Source organism: Tyto alba, unplaced genomic scaffold (genome assembly GCF_018691265.1).
Source record: "Tyto alba isolate M040663 unplaced genomic scaffold, T.alba_DEE_v4.0 Super-Scaffold_2, whole genome shotgun sequence".
Lineage (NCBI taxonomy): Eukaryota > Metazoa > Chordata > Aves > Strigiformes > Tytonidae > Tyto > Tyto alba.
The window spans coordinates 21,820,537-21,844,030 of NW_024881282.1; the positions used below are offsets into that span (position 1 = coordinate 21,820,537).

The window sequence follows — 23,494 nt, forward strand, 5'->3', positions numbered from 1 at the left end:
TAGAAAAATTTACTGAATACATACTGACCTTTTGCTCCAAAGCATTCCCAACGCTGCTGTTCTTAATTCTATCCACCCACAGTTCACTGTTATGCACAACAAAAGCAGCTGCCCATTGTACAGTTACCTAGAGAGAAGCATCTCTTCCAGCGACGCCACAGAGACATCATGTTCATTCCTTCTTGCACTGGCTGCACGAAGACGAAAACAGCAGCAGTCCTTCAAAGATCTCTACAGCATTAGCAGGTCTCAAAGCTGATTAAAGTGATCTCCATGGTAATCTGTGAAATATATGTTTGCACTTTCCAACTGCTCCGCACTGGATTCACAGCAGGAAAGTGTCCAGTAGGTGCCTGCGTATACCCAACGCACAAGGAGACAACTGTGGCATTTGCTGAAACATTCTAATACATTTCCACAGAAAAGGGTAATTCAGCATCATCCTCTATTTCAGCACCTGAAACAACGACCTGCCCAGTTCCTGGACTCTGACCCCCCCCCCACCAGGTTTCAAAGCACAGTTTCTCAAGTGAAATCCTAAGAGAAATATACAGTAGAACTCAAGTTCTGCTCATGCTGGAGATGGTTTGTGTGATGTTATAGGTCATGAGATCCATTCATCTTTGCAGATATAGAGGATGATTTTCTAAACTCCCTTTTCCTTGTCTCTGAACAGGTTTAATGGCAAAGTATTTTGGCTCTCAAATGAAAAGGTTAAAAATTAATTCAGCTAACACTCCAACTAATAAAAATCCCTCTCCTTTAAGAAAGATTTTTCATTTTCTTTTCACCTGTATTAACCCCATCAGTATGAGCCTCTCTAGAGGCATATCTACATATGTGGCCCTTACAGCAGCTTTTCAGGGTCCTTCCTCCCTGGCAGTCTGTCTCCCTTCCTTCCCATTGCCCCTGCTCCAGACCGCTCGCTTGTTGTATGGGGAATAGAGAAAGAAACATCAGCAGCATGCTTAAAGCCTCAGAAAACAGCCACAGGAGAAAGCAAGGATTTGGCTTTTTGGACTCTATCTGAAGTTACCATCCCAATGAAGTATTGGATCTGCAGAACATTTCCTCCCAGAAGCTGTTAGGCCCACTTCGGTGATACATCCGCTATTTTTAGCGAGTCAGTACAGTTATGCTAAGAGAGCTGTGTGCTCTGAGAAAGCCAGACCACATTAGCAGGGAAAGAAGGCAAGAACCACCACTGACTTAACCACCAACTGCAGCTTGGTCAGCTCTGTCTTTCTGAAGCTAACAGCACACTAACGTTACACCATCAACTACAGAGTTCAGTTCTGTTTACACCTGTGCAAAGCCAGACTCCACATGTGAGGAGCGTATCAATCCCATCTCTTACCACCAAGGGGAAGCTAGGTGGAGCCGAAAGTCAGAACATCACCTGGCAATTGGCACAACTAAGGTTGGCAAGAGATAATCACATAAAGGATATCACTTATTTATGAGAAAGACAATGACAGGAAACCATGAAGACACTGCTAGATACAAATAAGTGCTTTTTCCTCAGGAGAGGAAGGTAACTCAAAATTTTAGTTGCTCTTATCCAGCTTTCATTAAGGAAATACGTTGCATAATGCATGAGGAAAACATCCGAGAACGATGTTTGAGAACATTATCTATTCCCTTCACAAATGAATCCAAGAGCAGACAGTGTTGTATCTGTCTGTCCTCTGCATATAGCTGTACTCTCATTCTTACTAAGAAGTGTAAAAGCTCATCGCTTGACTAGGCTAGCCCAGATTAGCAGCTCCCTATTATATGGCATATGAATGACCTGTCTTGAATCAGAACTGCTTATCACACCTTCTCCAGGATGGGGAGATCTGACAGCAGCAGCACCGTTATCACACCCAGAGGTGAGTAGCACCGGACTGGCCAGGCCCAGAATCAGCCTGGCAAAGTGTTGATTGTTTTCTGTCCTGGGCTCCGCTTATTCTCTAACACCTCATGACAGTCATCACGGTCGCCCCTGAATCCACCCTTCTTTCAAAGGCTCCACCACTACTGCTGAAATGTGTGGTCTTGGTAACATCTAACTTCACTGTGGATGAAAGCACAACACAAGTTACCCACAGTACTTCTTATGGAAGTATTTGTATTGCATGCTCCCTGACAATGCCACCCTCAGATCTTTCCAAATTCGGTAGCTTATACTCACACACATTAGACCAAGTCCACCTTTTTGTTCAGTAAGCCTGAACTAAGTATTTGGGACAGACATCTGCTATAGAGTATATGATATATAGAGTATATGATCAAAGTAAGGGATTACACTAGGATACAGTCAGATCACAACTTTGTTATTTCTTTTCAAAGACTAAAAGCCTCATCTAAACACCTACACTGCACTGATACTATAACTTTTTCAAGATAGCTTTTTTTTCCTTGACAGATGTAATAAACATGACAAATACGCTCAGTGGAGGGGGTAGGGAGACTAACTAGGCTATCCTGACATTTTCCACATAGTCTGGTTTTGTTTTATTGTCCTGAAGCCAATTGTGAACTTGTTACACATTATCTGTAAAAATCACTAGGAGTACCTCACAACAGGTACTTAGCATTACCCTCCAGTATTTTTGTGACTATTCCCAAATTGTACAAGATAAAAACCATGTTCCTCCACACAAATTGCATGGTACTTCTCAAAGTGATCCAGTTCAAATTCTCTCCAAACTTGTCTGTCCCTACAGCTTCATACATCCTTCAATAGCTTGTGCACATCCCTCTAAGCATTTCTCAAGCAAGTAGAACATACATAAGCCATGTTCACAGTATACTCAAGAACCAGGAGGAGGCATTTTAGGCCAGTACTGTTGGCATATTTACCATCAACTGTGTACTACTTTATGTCAGTACTGCTTTTTATTATTGGAAATCCTTCTATACATAATGCTGAGTATCAGCAACTCTGTATTGCCAGCTGCAAGCATTGACAAAAAAAATAAAAGTGAGTCAGGCACCAAAACATTACAAAACCTTTTTTTAGGCATCTTGATGTTCAGAGTCCTGGGGTTTGCAGCTTGTTTTTGTTCTTTTAAAAAATTAATCTTCTCACCCTTGACCCTTTATAGTAAATGTGTCACATTTTCAGGATTGCCTGCAATCACAGCTTGACTGTTCTGCAGTGCAGCTTCATGTCCTCACATGCTACCTTGAAAGTGAGCTGGAGGCTCAACATAAGGCTGATCAGAAGTATGAAAGCTGCAAGTGCTTTGAATTTGCTTTAATGCTGAAGATAAAGTTCAGCCCTGACGTAATAAATGTTTTCATATCAAGTTTAGTGAGACCATCTAAAGTATCAGTCATTTTGATTCCAACATTTATTCTAGTATCATAGCAGACTTGAAAATAAGTTTGACTTTTTTTGTCTACACTTCTCTAACAGTTTTTTGCCAGTTTCGTGTTCACCAAGTATCCCACTTAGTGTGCATATGAAAAGACCAGAAAGACTTGATTAAAAACACAAACCTACAAACAGAACAGAAAGACAGGTAATTCTTCATCCCATTCCTTCCCCAGGGAAACCACTCATGCTTGAACAAGCTTATTCCATAGAGAATTACTAAACACCAGATCAGCTGTAGTATTGTATATACACTTACATTTGCTCCTGAAGCCACCTTGTGATTTTCATCATTTGCTTATCCTGATAATTAGAACTACATGGTAGGATAAGCCTGGAATGCACAGCTAAATAATTGACTCAGGAATTATGAGCAAACAGCAAATATTTTAGTCACCAACATAAGCATATCACAAGGAAATCTCTAACCATCTAATCTAGAAACGTTCATTCTGTCTTAGCACACCCAGCCACCACCAGAGGTTTCCTTTTTTGCAGTCAGGGGATTAAGCACAGCTAGCTAAGGTACGAGTTGGAGCTGTGCAGTACTTTGGCAGCACAGGAGAACTTCATGTAACAGGGATCAGGCCCTTCCCACTCATTTCCAGCACTCCTGCCTGGGATCAGTATGTCACAGAGTACCACCAGGACTTACCATTCATAAAACTGAGCTATTATTTGAGTCAGGTACCATTAAGTATTTTATTTCTGAATAGGCCTTTAGGTAACAGATTTCAGTTTTACCAACAGCATTTAACAACTCATTTCTGAACATTCTGGGTGCCCAGGAAGCCAGCCTGAAAAATTCATGCAAGTCTTAATCCTTCGCTTGTTCCCTACAAACCCAGCCATATCCTTTCATATTTATTCCATCCCACTTTGTGATACACTTTTTTTAAATACGTCTTTACCATTAGATTATAGATCTGGGCAGCATTCCTTCGGCTGATCACAAAGGCCCCAGCTCAGCCTTGAGGCTTTCCGCGTGGTGAATGTTTGAAGCATCTATTCCTTCAGTTCCTTACAACCAGGACAGACAAACCTTTAAAAGGTAATTCCTAATCAAGCAGAAGACAAGCCTCTCCCCCTCCCCGTTCTCCATCTCCCAGATTCTCCTCATTAAGGTAACCCACACTCCTCAAGAGCCTGCATCAGCTCCTTTTTAGCCCTCGTGGACCAAACCTGCTAGAGCAGACACCACCACACCTAACAGTACCGCTGCCATTTGTTCTGCATCCAGACTTTCACTCCTGTTGCACTTACCGAGCTGTGCTAACAGCTGACTCCAAAAACATCAGAGCAGGCAGTGCTCTCACCCTCCAGTGTCACTGCACAGCTACGATACATTTCTAATGTACCCTCCCATTATGCAAAGTGTAAACTAGCGGTGATCTGACTTTTCAACAATACTAAACAATGATTTTTCAAAGCTTTGCAGCTGTCCTTATAAAATAACTGGAAGTTAAACATGCGATTTCTGCCAGTCTTCCATACATTCTGGATTTTCAAACCTACATTTACTTTGCTCTTACAGTTCCAAGTCTCCAAAGAAGGAAAAAATATATTAAAGTGCAAAGCGAAACTGCAGTACAACTGCAAATATATATATAGGCAGAGTTAACACCAACTTATTTAAAAACTTGAAAATAATTTTTTACACCTCCATAATTTAAGTTTCTGTTGAAGGGTATTACAGTTCAGTGTCTTACTGCGCTCTGAAAGGAATCTTCAAGGGCATTGCATGTTATGAAGGTATCTAAACATACTGGCCCAACAGTGAAATAAGGGCCTGGATTACTACTACTCCTGGTCAAAGCACACACGAGCAAAAGCGAGGCTGTTTGTCAGGGACCCCTGACTAGGAGCTCATCTAGAGAGGATACCCCTGCCCTGGCCCTTCCCCAGCATTCACACTGCTCAGGAACAAAAAAATCGATAACTGATTGAGTGGAGCACCATGGAAAATCTTCAGTTTCAAGATAAGGCTTTAGGTCTTAATCTCTTAAATTCTGACAGGTCCCTACACACCTAGCAAGGGTACGAGCCACAGCAGAACGGAACTGTTTTGAGTTAGTTTTGTGTAAGCCTCTTTCAGAGCATATTGTTCGACCACCAAATATTCTCTCTTTAGTAGTCTCCTCTCAATATAATACAGTTAGTTTCACTGTGTGTCACATCCCACTCAGACAAGGACAAGTGACTTAGATTTGTAAATCCCCAGAGTTGACAACAGTGAGACAAGTCTCAAAATCCATGCACAAACATTTACTAATTCCCCACAATGTACTAACTGGGTACATGATAATGGGCTAAGTGTATTAATTATGGCAAGTGATATAGTATGCCTTGCATTACTTAATGGTAAGAAAGGAAACGGGGGAAAAGGAGATAAGAGAAATAGAGATCACACATTGGGGTCCTGCATTGGTCCCGTCCAAGTTCATCAGAGATGCATCTGTCTTAATTGCTTGCTTCCTCATCTGAGTGGGATGTGACACTACAATTAAGTTAAAATTTTTCTTAGTAACTAATCAAGCTAACATACTCCAGGACTAGAAGTGGTGAGCATATCCAAGGGACCAATGGCTGCAGAAACAGATCTGAAGACCCAGACTTAGCATCAGGATGTCAAGTTTTTTTTTTAAAAGTCTTCTACCGCATCTTCATGGTTCCCTTTTTAGTTGTGAAATGCAAATACTTCTGGAAGACAGAAATATATTTTTGACACAGTTCAATACCACATTCACTGTTCGGAGTCCTAGTAAAAAGAGCTTTTCCTTCTGTAGGCAGCAAGAGATTTGTGCTCCTCAAGGAAGAGGACACTGTAGAGAGAAATTTAAACTGCTTAAGACTACTCAAGTTCAGACTTTAAGCCACTCCTGTGCCTACACCCTCAAACACATGATTACCTCACTGTGTGCTGAACACCTGTAAGACCTTCATTCCACACAAAGTCACTGCTTAAATGTATATCTACCCGTTGGTGACAGCCAGGCACTTTTCCTTCACACAGTCAGTGGAACAGGCAAAGAGAAATGTGGCACAGCACTGGAAGCCAGTGCAGTGCCCACAGCCACAAGCATAGCTCACAATGCTGCACGTTGTAAAAGAACTTAGGAGTTCCACCAAATGAATAATTAGCAACAAAGCAAGTATCTTCATTCTACTTAGATGAGGAAAGCAAGTAAATATATAGGCCAGGTTTCTGGCAAGCCAATGACAAGGTCTACAAGCCAGAAACCAAGTATAACTGACTTAAGCGCATCTGTTCCTGCTCTGGTAACTTCGTGTGTCCTGGCCACGGACCACACCGATTAGCAATTATTCAAGTCTTGTAGCAGCTAATGATTTCTAAAGCCTTGAATGTAGTCCTTTGCACCTATATTTAGACATAAATTGTATTTGTTATATAACAATTTGAATTCTTAGTACCTTACAACAGAAATATGGCGTTTTGTTTAAACACTAAATTAGCCTGTGTTTGAGTATCACTGAAGCTCATGGGAGTTTTGCTGGGATGAACTGACACTTTTTCCATCCATTAGACCTCACCATCCCACCCAGTATAAGCTTACCTGCTATTTCATTCTAAAAGGTTAAAAAGCTTTAGCATGTTGACTCAAAACAAACAAGATTACTGGGGGTAGCATCTAATGAAAAGATTTAATCTCTTCTCCCTGAGGCTGCTGTTCAGAGAATAGGGGTTGAACATTGAAAACACAGCTCTTGGATCACCAGTTTGTCATACTGTAGATTTAAGTGGTTTGAGGTCATTTTACTGGTATATCAAACCCTACTAGTTCAAGCTCAGTTTTCCTCATTGTGAAATCAACTTTTCAAATGCAGGTAACAAGCAGGTTAGTAACTGCCACAGCCACTTGCATTTGAGAATATTTTCCAGACAAAATCTCAGGTATAACTAATTTCTGTTTCTTTGTTGTTCAAGTTCAGAAGCCTGCTCTCTGCTTTCCTCTAGGATTCATCCCTTCAAGATTCATATTAAGCACCTGTTCAAAAGCATCCCAAGATAACACTTGCACCAAGCACCGGGTTTATGTTTTCATGATAGCAAACCTTGACAGATGTGCATAGAACTGCCTGCAGGGACAGGAAGACAGTTCTTCTAACAGGCATTTTTTAATAATGAAGCAGTAGCTGTAGGTTCTCTTTTAAATATATTTCCCTAGCTTGTATAATCAAAGATTCATGTTCTCTACCACAGACTGGGAAGGGAATTAATTCTCTGAGCAGCTCAGCAGCTAGGGAGACCATAATGTAACCTCTAATAATTTAGTAAGAGAATTTTCAGTTTCCAGTTACTTTTTATCAGATTATCTCCAAGCTGATGATAGCGTGCCTCAGAGTCAGGAAATAGTAAGCACATGCATGCAAACAAGAAAAAAAATACTCAATTTCCAGCCTCTTATTCTGTGTTATAATGTTATTTGAGTAAGATTAAGGTCTTTAGTGATGAGTCAATTTATGTTTATGGAATTTTAATAGAAAAAGTAAGTATAACTAAATTTTGACACACCAAAGCCCCTATTGCCACAAGATCTACAGAGGACTGATTGTTACATACCTATTATTTATATATATATATATATATATATATATATATATATATATTGAAATCAGTAAATGTGAGATGCATCACAATCTAGTATCCTTCTAAAGAAGGCCTTCCTATATTGCCCTCCTCTGCAAAAATTACTTCAAACACTGCTTTCTTCTCAAAAGGTGAGTAGAAGAAATGAAGCTGCAGATGTTTCTTTCCAGTGCAACGTGGGAACCTTACAAGACAGCCAGACTGAGCTACCTCCTGCTTTGTGAGGCATCCCTCAACTAGCACTAAGGTAGTTGGTCCCATCTGCTAGCAATCTTTGTTTCAGATCAGTCTTACAGCAGATCTAACTGGAAGCCATCTTTTCTGCTCCCCTGCAACTTTTGCAGCCTCATTTTAGAGGAAAAAGATGCTTGCAAATTAGTTTTGTATTCAAAGTTGTCACAAAACATAGTATCACAACTTCTGAATATAAAAGGTTTTAAACAGGCACAATGGAAGCCCAGCTCCTGTATTAGAAGCTTCTCTTTAGTGGATAAAAACAGCTATATTTTTGGAGTACTAGTTAAGCCTCCTTCTTTACATTCCACTTTTGCCCCAGAGAGTGAAGATTCTGACTGTACCCAAAACTGCCAAGTTCCACCTGGAAGATGACCTGGATTGTCTCATTTGTCACAGGTCATCTCTCTTGCTGTAGTCTTATACCAGCCTCTTCCTTATTTCAACTCCACTTTTCTGCATTAAGTTTTCCTTTCAGCCACTAACTCAGGTTCTTTGCTATATAAACCAAGCAGTCCAATCTGATAACTACAAGCTGTAATGTCAAAGAAAATATAGCTTCCATTATTTTATGCAATAGCCTCCACTTCTCAGAGCAAGATCTCTTTTCCCTAACCTCATTTTGTTCCAAAGACCAATGTTCAGTTCATTTACCCAGACACCTAGAACACACAGCCCAGGAGGAAAAACCTGATGCTGTTCTGAGTCCTGCTGCTAAGAGAGCAAAAATCCTGTGGGCCTTCTACAAACAGACACTGCCACAGTGTAACTGAGAGCAACTACCAAAAAAAACACTTTGCACACTCACCCTCCCTATGCCAGTATTGGTCCCATATCAGCCTGAAGTGGGAATGAGTTTGGACTTTCTTTGGATTGTGCAGTCCTGGCTTTCCTGTTACAGTCCCCAAGCACGCCAAGTCTGAAAAGCAATATTCAGTCTTCCCACAAGCCAGAGGTAGCCCAAAAGCATGAAACGCAGCCTGACCGACTCAGCACATGGGAAGAATGGCTTTTGCTCCTCCAGTATACACTTCAGCCAAGTTTCAATCTTGAAAAAATTTACTGCAGCTTGGAGAAGTTTCCTAGTTTTAAGAACTTGGTTCTCCAAGCTGCTGACACCTCTAGTCAGAAATCCAGCATGGTACCGAAACATGAATTAATCTCAAGAATTTGATTTCAGGCCTTGATCTCAAGGTTTATACCAAAGAAGTACACCAAGTCCCACAACAGAGATGCAATTGGGGCCTGAAGCCCCAACAACATTCAAAGAAGAGCATCTTGCTGAACTAGGATTTTTCACAACTATTCCCAGTTAAAGAGAAGCGCACCATAAAATTAAGCAAATATTGAAGGTAACAACAAGAATAGTCTTGTCCATCTACCACCAAATTTGTGCTGCTTACTTACCACTCACTATGTAAGTATGCATCCTTAGAGGCTTATCATGGTACAGCTCTATATACTGCCCTATCTACACATACTCAGGTGCAGATATCAAGTTAAAAAGTGCATTTTCAAGGACACCTGGTATGCAAAGAAAGAGAGAACAAGCTTTCCATAAAAGCACATTTCTTCCTAGATTATGTTGGTACTACCTGCAGTAAGTACCCTTGATGTTTACAAAGTGCTTTCCTTTCCAGAAAAAAATATTTATCAAGCAACCACAGTCAAAATTACAGCACAAACCATCAATTTTACCTCCATGGAAAATGTGAAAGAGGGTAACAGTCACTCATTCCTATATGAGTGGCTGCAAAAACTCAAAGGTAGACATTAAGAGTTATCTCAGAGCGAACCTCTGTTCTACAAGTACCTCAAAGCAGTCTTCCAGTATCGAAACGTAGAAGATGCAAGATGACATCTGTTCTTACTGTAAACATGTCCACATGCACAGTGCTGCCAACAAATGATAGAAGAAAACACAGGAGGCAGTTGCACCCTCAAAGCTGCCTTTATACTTGTACAGCAAGACCACCCCTGCTATGTACACTAGAAATACAGCTTTGTCATCTGAAGTCTTCTATGACTGACTTCCATACAGATATCCAGGGCTAGCAGAAAACATTTATTGCAATACTCATTTACATTCTGGAGGGGGAAAAAAGCTTGCAGCAGGAACAAATTAAGTCTTAGTTTTCACTAGCAGCACAATCAGTTTCTCACTCATCTTCATCCCAACCGGATCTCCCCTCCAGCTACCATTAAAAATAGAAATCATTGCACAGCAACCCAGCCTTTAAATGAACAGGAACAATGCCCATATATATATCTACTAGCTGAATATAATAATGAATAATTATAGTGAAATATTTTCATTTTTTGTGAACTAATACCCTGATATCTAGCTTGTGCTCTGCTACTAACTTGTGCCACAAAACATAAATTAAAGAAGCAATCCAGTTATCAGCGCTTTTGTCTCAATATTATCAATGAAGTTGCCTCCATATTAAACAGGCTTTCTACTTTAGAAAGCTAAAATATTGATGTAAAGATGATGAAGTACTTGCAAACAGTGTAATACTATCAATAAAAAGAACAGGCATTTTTGTTCCATCCTCTTGAGTAAACACCAACAGAAGTATTCACCATGTTAAGATAATTCTAGTTTAAGTAGCTTCTAGTTTAAGTAGCCTGAAGACACTACAGCTTCTTGCATTTATTTGTACTTATTTAACCCAGAATTAACAATGCTGTAGAGTTGATCTAGCTCATTTTTTATTTCTAGAGGCAAGAACACTGGATTTATGTAAAGGGGAAAAAACATTTAACGAAGTCTTCTTAGAGTCACAGGATAAAGCAAAGAAATGCATCCTTCACACCCTGTAGCAGTAACACTTGGCCTACACCTGAGACTGCCATCTGCTAACAGGCCAGAAAAGAACTCATTTACCGGCTGAAACACTGTACAAAAATGCCTTTTAAAACTAGAGGCCACACATACACTAATCCAAAAAGGAACTGTATCACTTACCAATTCTTGCCTAACAAAGCCCTGTGGCCTAACTCACAACCTTTGGCCAAAGTCTAGCCAAGACATTAAGGATTCAAAGATGATGTACTATAGTTACAAGCACAGAGACAAAGCACAGTCTTTTCCCTACAGGTTTTCAAGACAGGTTTAAAGCAGCCCTGAGAGTCTTCTCATTAAAGTTCTAATGATTAGTGGATCCATAGGTACTCCCTTATGAGCAATCCTCATTACATATCAAAAACAATCGTTTTTTTAAAAAAAAAAAAAAAAAAAAAAAATCAAAGGAATCCACAGTTAGCAAACAGGCTGTAAGCTCTGTTCTGGCAGGGTCAGATAATCAGTCTGACCAAGTCTTGGGGAAAGCTGGCTTCAGCTACCACAAGGGAGATCTAGAATAGCTCTAACAAAATCCAGCCTTGCATTAGGTGGAAATCCAGTACTGTGTGTCTTCTATCATCATTCAACTTCAGTTCCCCTCATCCACTCTAACTAAACTTGGTTGAAAAATGCAAGCCTTATTCATTAAACTGCACAGCACACCCGCTCTAGGCATGCAGGGCATTATCAAGTACACTCATGACTTAAGTACTGACCAAGAAGCAGCAGGAGGGGAAGATGAAAGACAGCATGCAAGATACACCACTAGCAATACTAACAGCACAATGCCCACTGCTCAGACTTGGTTAATGATCCAGGCTGCAGGTAATTCATTGGATTTGTCACAGCCAGCTTAGACCAGCCATCTGCTCACTAGGCAGGGCTATGCAGCAGCCATGAGACACATGGAGAAAAGTGCTCCTATTCTTAACGGGGTGCTGTAGCTAAAAGTAACAGGCATGATCAGTAGCACTGCTAAACTTCCATTGGCAGATTACAAAAACAAGCCAAATGCTTTATTGCATTTTAAGAGCACGTGGAAAACAACGATTAGCTCAGGAACTCTTCTCATGTCTGCACACATGTGCATGGGTATTGTGGAAGAGCTCAGAGGAAAGAGAACACACATTTGAAAAAGCACCGTTTCTTCAAAGCATCTATTATGCAGACACAAGGATGAACATCTTGCCCTGGTCAGGTATGGGTGATAACTGTATTGGAGTGAATTTCAACAGTCACTAACAAAACACAGTGGACTGCAGCCCTAATACCAACCAAACCAATGCAGGTCCCCTCTGCATTTTGTGACAGATACTACTGTAGAAGTACAAATCCAACACAGTGTCATCTCACCACTGCCGACTGCTGTCACTGGGAAGGGCCCAGCAAGCAGCAACCCAGACATGTCTTGAACCCTGTTTCCTTCCTAGTGCTACTGACAGCTGGGACAGGGCCACATCTTGAATGGTGACCTGAGCTATGGCATGGTAAGGGAATGGTCCTGCGTGAAGTGGAACCAGCTTTCAAAAACAGCGGGGCTCCCTCAGCACTCATGAAGTGCCTCGGCACTATGAAATGCCCCAGATGTCTCACCTTTTACCCCCACATTTGTCCAGAACAACAACATAACATCCCAAAAGCCATCCATCCATGGTCGAGATGACGTTAGCAGAACACCAATTTTGAGGAAAACATTTAAATATCACAACCATGTAGTCATACTCTGAGTATGCCAATATGACACACAAAACGGCTGAGACCACCTTTTCAAGGAGATATTTGATTACAAAATAGGAAACCAAGGTTTAAACAACATCCCTTGAACCCCAGTGTTTCAAATCCCTTATTTTGCAAGAAGGGGAAGAAAGATTACTTCTGGATCAGTCTTGGTAATCGGGAAGAACTGTCTGATCATCAAGGACTGACTGATGGGTACTGATTAAGCAGCCAGCCACAATCTTCCCTCCCAGCATTTCTTCAAACCACTTATCTCTGCTTGGCAGCTATGTCACATGTAGTGCAGACAACAACAGTGAATGATCACTTACAGGAAGAGACTAGGACCTTCCATTTTGGATTCAGCTATTGCAAAAGTAAAGCCTAATTTCACCTCATCCTTCCTCTGTTAGATGAAGGATCTGCTATCAGCACAGGCCTAGGCAGCCACGTGCTCATGTTACATACAGAGATATGCCTTTAAATGGGCATGCAGCAGATCCTGTCTGCAATGCTAAGGGGTTTCACTGCTTGCACAAGCCACCAAAATGCCTCTGTAAGGCACTGAACCTACCCAAGAAGGTATCCCAGCATCATACTACAAATTAAGGATTGAGTGTTCAACTAACAGCTCATTGTTAATCCACTATATTGTTACTACTCTGCTACTTGTACCTTTCTTCAAGTATGCTTAACACAGAACAAAGTAAATATGAAAGAAATAAGGGGGGGGGGGGGGGGAGGGAAATGAAGTTATATCCTATTCTGCACACTGAGGCAACATTTTTAAAATAAAAATCATACCAAGTCCTTAGTAAATCAGACACAAAACCTGACTGCATGGTACCATTACAGAACACACCATGCACCAAGCCACACAGGCTCGTGTGGGTTATGTGGCTTATCGCATTTATTAAAGGTTCAGTATAACTGTTAATGGAACCATTCAAGAGAAGAAATTTGCAACCAATTCATTCTCATTAATTGCAATATACTTTCAGCTGTCTCATGCAGCAGCCAAATGCCTTGGAGAACAGCACCCTTGTAACTGCCTAGTGTATTAACTAGTAAAATTAGGCTATCATATTCCTTCTTAATCTCCATACTGATTTTCCTTATGTAATACCTACTATGTTGAACTTTGACATAATGCAAGAACAAAATTAATGCTGTCTTGTTAGACAAAATATTTTAGTCCTCCACCTTCAGACCAAGGACTGCTCCGCAATCCCAACATGGTAGAGGGAACACTCTACGTGCACGTAGAGGACTGCACTGAATCCCAGAGCTACGAGCATAACCCATGCAGACCTCTCACTCTGCTCCAGAAGGAGAAACAAGAAATGCCATCCTCAGTGCAGTGGACTCTTAACAGCAAGGAGAAATAAACCTCAGGCTAACAATTTCAGAGCTCTAGGAGTAACAGATACATTGCAGAGTGACTCTGCTATCCTGCATCACCAGCACAACACAGATAGGGCATTGGCAGGTAGCACATTCTGCAGACATTCATTTTCTGACACTAAGATACTTTCATTTAAAAGGTACCTTAAAACAGGAGTATTTATGCTGATGTGAGAATTAACAGCCCTCCCTACCACCTGGTTGTTTTTTAGAGGACTTGGAGGCTAGATTGAAACCACCATCTCCCCAAGAAAAGAATTACAGCAAGGGGGTGGAGGAATGCATGTCTGCATTTCACAGTTCTTGTATTTGGACCTAGAACAGTAGTTCCTGTACTGCCAGCCTCAATCACCAGATGAAGAATCCAGTGCAGAAGGTCTCACAGTGCTTGTAAGTGATCTTTATCACCAAGCGCTACACAAATGATGTTTAAGGCAGCTTAACAAAGACATACCTCTGCACAAAGCTCAGGACAGACTCGTGAACTTCATAAAAATCTTCAGCATAGGACAAGTTTATTTTTAGTTTAATGAATGTATAAACAGATTTCCAAACCAGGAAATTCAACAGCAGTTCTATGTTTAACCAAGGACAAGAGAAAAGCTGCCATCACACACCTCTGCCTGTCCCCCGCAGGAAAAGAACAGTACTGACAGATGAGAGGCTTACAGGTTTTGCAGTATCAGCTAGTCTTATCTCTGCTCTACAGCCTCAGTCAAGATCAGATCAGGGATGAAAAGACAGCTTATTGAGCTAGAACCTCATGTGGATCCTTCCTTTTCCCTTTGAAGCATATTATGTGAAAATTATAATTACCAGTTATTTTAATGCTGCAGTAATGAGCATTATTTATCCACCTACCAGTGTTACACTGAAGTCCTGTAAGTATAGCTGGAGTTTTCCCAAGTAAGGTATTTTTATTAGAAAAATCCCAACCCAATAAGCCTTCTTATGCTATTTGTTCTTCCTGAAACAGCCATCTTGTCTGCAGCAGCTATACTGGATGCATTTGAAAATTATTCTTCCCTCTTTTTAGCCCTACTGTATTTTTTTCCCTTCTAAAGGGAGATAATAGGCTCAGTGGCTTGACGTCTAAAAGATACGTTATGGTGCTTCTACAGATTTTTCAAGGAAGCCTGTAGATCAGACCTTGAACTGCTGCAGAACAGTGACGGTGAATTTGATTTAGGCAGCGTTACGCTGACCGGACCAGCCGGGACTATAACCATACAGATCTCCTACTAGCATTCATGAAATGTTTGACATTGCCAAAACATTAAAATGTTTGTTTGCTATCAGGTTAGGATTCAGCTGGACCTATTTCATCATTGCTAAGGATTAACTACATTTGTACTGTATCTGTTTATCACTTTTTAAACATTCCAGTACCTGTCCAAAATAAGTAGAGTTTTATTGGAACCCCTACCAGAACGAGCACAGATAAGAATCACAGACTTCCTCAATATTTAATTACGTAGTATTGCACAGGCTGCTGTGGATTTAGAGGAAATTATGTTTATGACTCATATGCTAGTACTGGAGAAGTTCTTCATAAAAAAGTAGCCTTAGGGAAGAGAGGGAAAAAAAGCTCAAGTCAACCCATCACCGCTGAAAGCTGAACATCACCACCCAGCTAACTCAATTTCCAGCAACAGGGCGTCCATCCAGGTGTAGCAAGAACTGCTGTTTCATTCTTAAGAAAGTCTTATCAGCCAGACTTCAGTCAGTTTTCCATTTCCTTCTCTTCAGTGCAGGGAATGATTTAAGATACAGAGTCCAAAAGTGGTTTTAAACTCTTCAAGATAGAGTTTCAGACAGTCTTCAGACAGTAGTGAGTTGCATCCATTCCTGGATTAGATACAGTTGCTCAAGTTTCTCATTCCTTCATGAAGAAAACACCTTTTGAAAGGAAAATAGTCCTTCCCATCCCCAGTATAAGCTTCATTTTTTTTTTTTTTTAATCTAAAACGAAAGCAAGCAGCCAGTTCTCTCAAATAACTATTGAGAAAAAGTTTCATACAACAATTTTTTTCTGAGAGCCTAAAAGCCTGTTTTCTCTTCCTCCCCCAGACTGTTAGAGAAGATACTTGCTTATATAGAAGCAGGAGTCCCCTACTGGTAAGTATTAACTCACTATATCTTGTTTAGAAATCTTCAGAAATATTACTACCACTTATATTTTCACATAGCTGTTCTACTTCACTGCAAAGAGTAAAGCTAATGAATAGAGAAGTTCCTTCCATTCAGCTACTGCCTTAATATTGAGCTCATTGTTAAAGCAACAGTTCCTCACCACTAATTAGCCTTACACCCTAATAAATTTTAAGGAATCTCTCACATTAAGTACACCTTTCATCTTTAACAGAACTCCTACGATGCAACTGTTAAGCACTACTGTAGTACCCACATCACACAATTTAAATGCATAGGATAACAGCAAAAGAAACACAAAATTACAGGAAGGAATTATTCTCATACAGATTTGTAATTGTTCTCCAGGTTTAAGTTTGAGATATGCTTTTACAAAGCAGTACCTAATCACAGATGATAAAAAAAAAAAAACAAAACAAACACAAAACCATTATAGTAAAAGCAGATAGAGACTTTACTTACTACAAAACTCTTTCTGTATTTCTGAGTAAGCCTTCCTATCAGGAAAAGAGGCTTTCTGCTTTTCCATATAGGAAAACAAAGAAGATAGGAGAGCCATTATCTACCTCAAAGCACTGAACAACAGCACGTTAAAATTTTTTTTTTATTATTACTTTTTTCAAAAGTACAACCTTCCCTCCTCTCAAACCCTAAGATAAACTTACCTGATTGAAATCCAAACATAAAGGAAAGGACAAGTCTTCTCTATAATACAGCTTATCCTACCAAAACCTCTACAGGCATAACCTTCTCCTTCCTTTCTCCTCTTTTAAAGTCTTCTTAGCTGTGTGCATTATCTTCTCTCACCCATAAATTAGAGGGCTGGGGCTCATTAGTGTAAACAGAGCTGTAATAATTAGTATCAGGTAGCATGTGTATCTAGTTAAGTCTAGCTTCTGGTGAGTAGTTAAAGCATAACCTATTCAGCTTGAATGGTCATTATGTTGCCCCACATAAATAAGAGTTTTTAGGTAATTTACATTTATTGTTCCTTTGATTTGGTAAGTATTGGTACTATTACAGCTGCCTTTTACAACTTATTTTTTAATTTATTTGTAACAGTATGTATGCTAAAACATATATAAGCAACCAGAAAAAGTTAGGTTTTTTTTTTTCTTGTATTTTAAGGCTTAGCACTTGACCTCTTAACTGACTTACTATGAGTCTTCTTTCACAATTCCCCTTTGTGTGAACTGATTTTCCTTTTTACAGGTGTATCTAATAGGAAAACTCCTTTAATACCTCTTCCTATCTTTTGGAGTATGAGACAATTCTAAAGCATCTATTTCTGCTTTGACCTTAGTTTTACCTACTTGCTTTTCTTTTGTTAATCCAGTTCTATTTTTGGCTATAGCCTCAGCCACAGCACAGTCTCCTAGTTGAAGCACTGCCAATCTTCTTAATGTAGGACTTCCCTTCCCCCTTCTTCAGGTTGTTAATCACTCTTCTCAAATGTTAGTCTATAAAAGCTGATATATCAATTTTCCTCTTGGAATTGTTTTTGCAGGAGTAGAATGATTGTTAATAAGCTATTTAAACAATAAGAAATGCCAAAAACTGGAGAAATATAGCTTATAAAATGCCCTAGTAAAAAGAAACCTTTACAAGAAATAGAGGATTAAATTAGTCATGCTCTGTTTGTCTCCTCCAGAATATCTATGTGGACTTGCTTTCATGAGGTCTGATACCACCAAAGCCTGATAGCAACTATGAAAAAAATTTAACCCTAACAGCTGCAAACTTACCTGACTAAAGAAACCTTTTCATATACCATCTTCTATTTCCCAGCACCATACAAATAGCTGCCTGTAATCTTCATGCTGACCCAATGAATTAGATACCTGAAGTTATTCCTTTGTTTTGGAGACACTGATGACACAATACTTGGAACTGAAGTGGAACAGCTTTAGCTCCCCATGAAGACAGAAGCTACATCACTGTTGTCCTCCTTCACCTCAGTAAATTTTGTAGCTTCTGCTTAGGGTACTAATATTTTATTACTGAGTGCTAGTTCATGTACTAATTCTGATGAAAATAAAAAATATGGTTGTTTACAGTTGCTGAGTCCCAATGATGGTGTACACTCCAATAGTACCATCTGCCTTTTCTAGACATGAACGAGGCCATAAAGTATAAATCCTATCATCTCACCGGTGGGACAAAACTGATGTCCTGATTTGATTTGTAGCCTGGAACAGAATGAGACAGAAATTCAGCAAGATGTCTGTGTGGAAAGTGCTGGGTGTCTTAGAAGGGAGTTTTAATTAAAAAAAAAAAAAGGGGGGGGGGGGAGGTTCTGATAGGGAGGTGGTATAAGATTAATTCTTGCCCTGTTTTTTCAGGGATCTCCCTACAGAGGAGATGGCATGACAGCCTGATGAAAGAGTTTAATGTCTCTTTAAATAACAGCAATCATAGCAGGAATGGCCAGTGCATAGAGCCTGGCAACCTGGCTGTCTAATGAACCAAGAAGTACCAAAAGGAGTACTAAATTATTTAAATCCCATGATATTTAGCACTAAGACAGAATTGAACTATCTCAGCAACATCATATCAGACCTATTATTGCAGCTATTTTGTTCCCATTTTTCTCTCTTTGGGGTTTTGGCAAAAAGCCCTCAAAGAAAATGGTTTAGGTAATCAGCTGGCAGGCCAAAACTTCAACAAAACCATCCAGTGTTGAGGATTGCAGTATCTTCTTCTTTGGAGCTCTGGATGAACAGTCTGTCTTGATGTTGAAAGTTTAGGGTTGTTGAGGTCTCTCCTGCAGTTCAGGCTTGGAACACTTACTGATCTCTCCTATGCCATGTCAGATGAAGGCCTGTGCATCTAACTCAAACTCCTCCCAGAACCAGTGTGGGTAAGCACACTTCAGGGAGATGGCACGGAGTCAGTGATGGAAACAGGTAGTGATTTCAATGGTAGGTGTGTCTACTGTGAGACAAACCAGACTTCCTCGTCAGCTGCTTTCAGTGAAGATTCTGCAACTAAAGAGACCTTCTTGTGTCTACTGCAGAGTCTGGGATTTTGCAGATCTCCTATGAGATACTCTGTCAGAAGAGAGGGAACAGTAACAGGGAGATGCTGTATATGGAAGATGCAGCGTACATAGTCCCAGCTAACAGACCCATGGCAGAAGGGCACCCTGGCATATATTTAGGGAAAGCATCATCTGTGTTATTGGGCAATTTTAGGTTGACAGCGTACATTACAACTCACAGGAGGAAGCTCTTGATAAACTAGCATTAGAAAGGTTGGGAGACATGTGCCATCCTACCTCCTGAGCAGATAATATATAAAACTCCCTCGTGCTTTGATCACCAGGTGTATCCAAAGGCTGTCCATATTCCAGAGTGAAGAAACCACACTGACTGCAATTCAGGCTGTCAGAAAATATAGTCCAGACAGCAGAACACTCTCAGAGTTTATATCTCTTTCTGAATGCAGTCACACTAAAAAAAGCCAAAGGCAGAGGTTCTTTACTATGGTTTGCTACCCTATGGTTTGTAGGGACATACACATTTCCTTTTATCAGTTCAGACTACTCCCTCAGACAGACATGGTTGTTCTGCTTTGTAATGACTTCATATCGTCCTCTTTTGCTTCCAGAGAAACTGATTTATTTTGTTGCTGTTGGTAGGACATTTAGGGATACTGACTCCCTCCTTCCCCCTCTGCCATCATGCTATTCCATTATTTTACAGTTCTCATGTTACTGCCTTTATGCACTTTTTACTATTTTCCAAAACAATTATTGGTCATTTCTGAGCAAGAAATTAAACTGAAGCTCAAATGACAGCAGAAAACACAGCTTATCCCAATTCTAGCATGGTAGAAATGAAGTACTGGAATAAAGTGCATATGATGGTTGTTATTGTTCAATCAAAATCAGATAGTAAGGGCAGGTGTTATTTCACAACCAGCTCCTGGAAAGATCAGTGTATACAGTCTGTTTTCTGCCCATGAATTCCTGGTTCTGCTTGCTGTTTAAAAACACAGACCTAGAGGCAAAAACATGTTTAAAAGTTCAGATCCTCCTATGCCAGATGATTATTTTATAGTCCTTTACATACACTAATGAAATTCAGTTAGGAGATCAAGCTAAATTTCTTCCCTACCACTCCTTCTGGAAAGCTATTCTGAACAGTTGTCTGCTATTTAGAAATATGCTTATTACTTTCTGACTAAATGTCTGCGAAAGTTTGTTCTTGTACCAGCGCTATCCTCTAGTTGAAATCATTTTTCTCTCTCTTGACTACCTGTACAGAAACTTAACTGTTTAGATGATAGCTAGGCTGAGAGAAGCTTGCATTTGGTAGCTGGTAAATAAAATACCAAAATATTGCAAAGCTCACAATAAACACAAAAGTATTGGCCAAACTGCAATGACATATTCTGTCCTGAAGAGCTTCATCACAATCATAACATCAACAACAGTGGCCGCTTCAGTAATGTGGATCTGTACAATATGTTACAAGATTACATTGCCCTCACTCTCTCCAGAAAATGTAGTTTTATTTCTTCTTATTATAGGGGCTTAACACTATATATAAAGACATGAAATGATGTCCAACTCCAGTTTCTCAAGATGGAACATACCTCAAATAACTCTAAAATAAGGAGTTCCTTTCCACATTTGCATGTTAATAAACTTACCAATAATTGCACTTTCCTGAAGTGCCTTAATTTGGGACTCCAAAATCTTTTTGCTTTTCCTGTAAGAAATCAACTCTTTCTCCTCAAATCTTTCATCTCTTTCTAGCCACTCCTTTCTCCTTCTGAAGACTAATCACACCCTTTTGTTACCCTAAGGAAGATTTGCAGGGTTTAAAATCTTTTGCAAGATTGGATAAGCAAATTTCAGATTCATAAATTATTTACTTTGTAAATGAAAAAACAAGAGGGTAAGAACCTTTTTACTTACTAAAGAATGTGGAAAAACTTCAGCAAGGGTCAGGATTTTAGTTAAGGAGTGAAGATTGAATACTCACAGCTCTTCAGGCAGTGCAGGATTAGGATGAGTTTGACTGGGGGCAGGGAGAGAGAAGGACAGCACCATCTCCTCCTGTCTGTCCAGTAAACTCTTATAAAAGCTCTTTGTTCCCCCTACCACCAGCCAGACAAATAGCACAAGGGTGGCCTTCAGGTGCAGATTTGTATTAGTGAAACTCTGGGCTGAAGATTTGACTGTTAATCTGCAAAGCAGGACTGATCCTCTCCCCAGTCTGGGAAGCACCACATACCTGAATTCCCCTGTCTTTCTGTCCCTCATTCAAACAAGGCGCCAGCACTGGGGCCAATGTATTTCAGTTCAGTAGCCACAGGACCACTGAAGCAGGAACTGTGCTGAGCCTTCCCAGTGATGCAGAAGTGTTGAGTAACTGACAACTGGATTTCAATTTAAAGCTTCCAGGTCAAGTCCCGATTCCCATCTGTGTAACTGATATGACAAATGCAGATGTAGCCTCCGTATCTATTTCACAGTTATGATGGCTGCTGTTGACTTTGCAGATATTCTTTCAGCATCTTTTGTCTCCCATTTACAAATAAATTGCATCTATTAAGCTAAGGTGACGTTTGCTTAGGGTATTTAAAGGCACACAAAAGCCTGGGGTATTTGTTTCATATAACCTTTTTATAAGCATCAGGTTGAATGTTCCTAGATCTCACAGGCACAGGATGTTAGATCGCCTTCACTGCGCTTCCTATGAATAGGCAGAACAGTGCTGGGTCAGCGGGAGATAACACCCGAGCCCTCCTTCTATTCTAAGTAGCAAATGAATCAAGGTGGTGTTATTGTAAGGAGACAACCGCTTTTGCTTTCACTACTTATTTAATGAAATTAAATAAATGGGTTTAGTCATCTGCATTTGAGAGATTAGGAATAAAAAATCAAGACCTTCCAGTCAGTTTTAAACAAGATGTAAGGCTGACTTCTCCTTATAGAACCTCTACACTAATTTCAGTTGTGCTAATCCTGATTTACAACAGTGTAAAAGAAGGTAGGTTGATCAGACCAAACCCTTGGCTAAAACAAACTGACATACTTTGTTGGATCTGTTATGAATTACAAGTCTGACCCATTCATGGCTGTTCCATTTTAGTCAAGTGGAAGACAAGTTCTCATTTATTTGCACTTTGCACTGATGCCCCAGCACAAAAACTTCCAAGCTGCTAATCAGAACTAAAGATAACAAAAATATCCTATGTGAAGGTAGAAAGCAGTGGAAATATATTTAAAAATCCACACTATGTCTTCTGATTCTTCATCACAACATGAAGGTATTGAGACTAATTTACTGACACCTCAAGTTCTTTCTAATTTAAACTGGTTTTAGGGCTCACTGCGAGGACATCTACATTTTTAAGAAACACCTCTAGCTGTCTGGAAAACCTCTTCTGAACGTCATATACATGTATGTGACATTGTAACTATACAGATTATGTCACTTCTCCAAGAAGTGCAAATAGGTAGTTTGCTTGGGTCACTCATTTAAATCCGTATCATGTCAGCTTTGCCTTATCATGCCTTGGTTTTAAATACAAAACTTAGCATCTTCTGTTTTCAGGTGTGCTTGCTCTGTTCTAGCTTCCAGTATTCACATTAAAAATGTCCAGAAACAAGAATTACTGCCATGGTAAGACATGGGTCTAAACCAGTGGCCTGAGAGCCAGAACCTTCCAAACAGGCAGGCAGCTATCTGCTCCTTAGGCTGGGAAGAAACTGCCCAGGAACTCTTCTAGTAAACAGAAATCATTATGAAAAGGTGGCAATAATACTAATCAAAAATCTGAAAGCTTTCCAAACAAATACTGGAATAACTGTTCAAATAAGAAGTTTTCAATACTGATACCTCATTTTTTCAGTTTGCCTTAAAAAAAAAGAAAAAAGAATCATACAATTTTACTTTTTTTTCTCAATCTTCCATGCCAACAATCTTTCACAAGTTATCCTTTGAGTGTACCAGTTGAGAATCGATTATCTAAAGTTCTCAAATGTCATGTCTTACATACCTGCAACTACTCCAAAAGGCTTAGCTAAAAAAGACTGAGAGGAAAATATTTGTGTTGATAAAAAGGCAAGCCACATTTAATGGCTGTCCCAGAAGCAGAAAGCTGTTGCTGCAGAGATGTTCAACTGCATTTTCAAAGTCTAGTATATTGCCCT

At 39.9% G+C, this 23,494-nt stretch overlaps 1 protein-coding gene across 7 annotated transcripts in view; it reads right to left on the reverse strand.

Annotated features, from left to right (window-relative positions):
• The window catches only part of ATP8A2 (ATPase phospholipid transporting 8A2), a 344,378-nt gene that overhangs the window by 314,505 nt on the left and 6,379 nt on the right, over positions 1-23,494 (reverse strand). For 3 of the 7 annotated variants that reach the window (XM_042792248.1, XM_042792249.1, XM_042792250.1), the window contains one exon: positions 128-281. The exons of 2 other annotated variants lie outside the window; for them this stretch is intronic. In XM_042792248.1, the coding sequence (XP_042648182.1) occupies positions 128-176 (49 nt within the window). In that variant the 5' untranslated portion in view covers positions 177-281. Of the gene's footprint in view, positions 1-127; positions 282-23,494 lie in introns of those variants that run through there. 2 more of the 7 variants (XR_006165293.1, XM_042792246.1) reach the window with 1 other exon arrangement.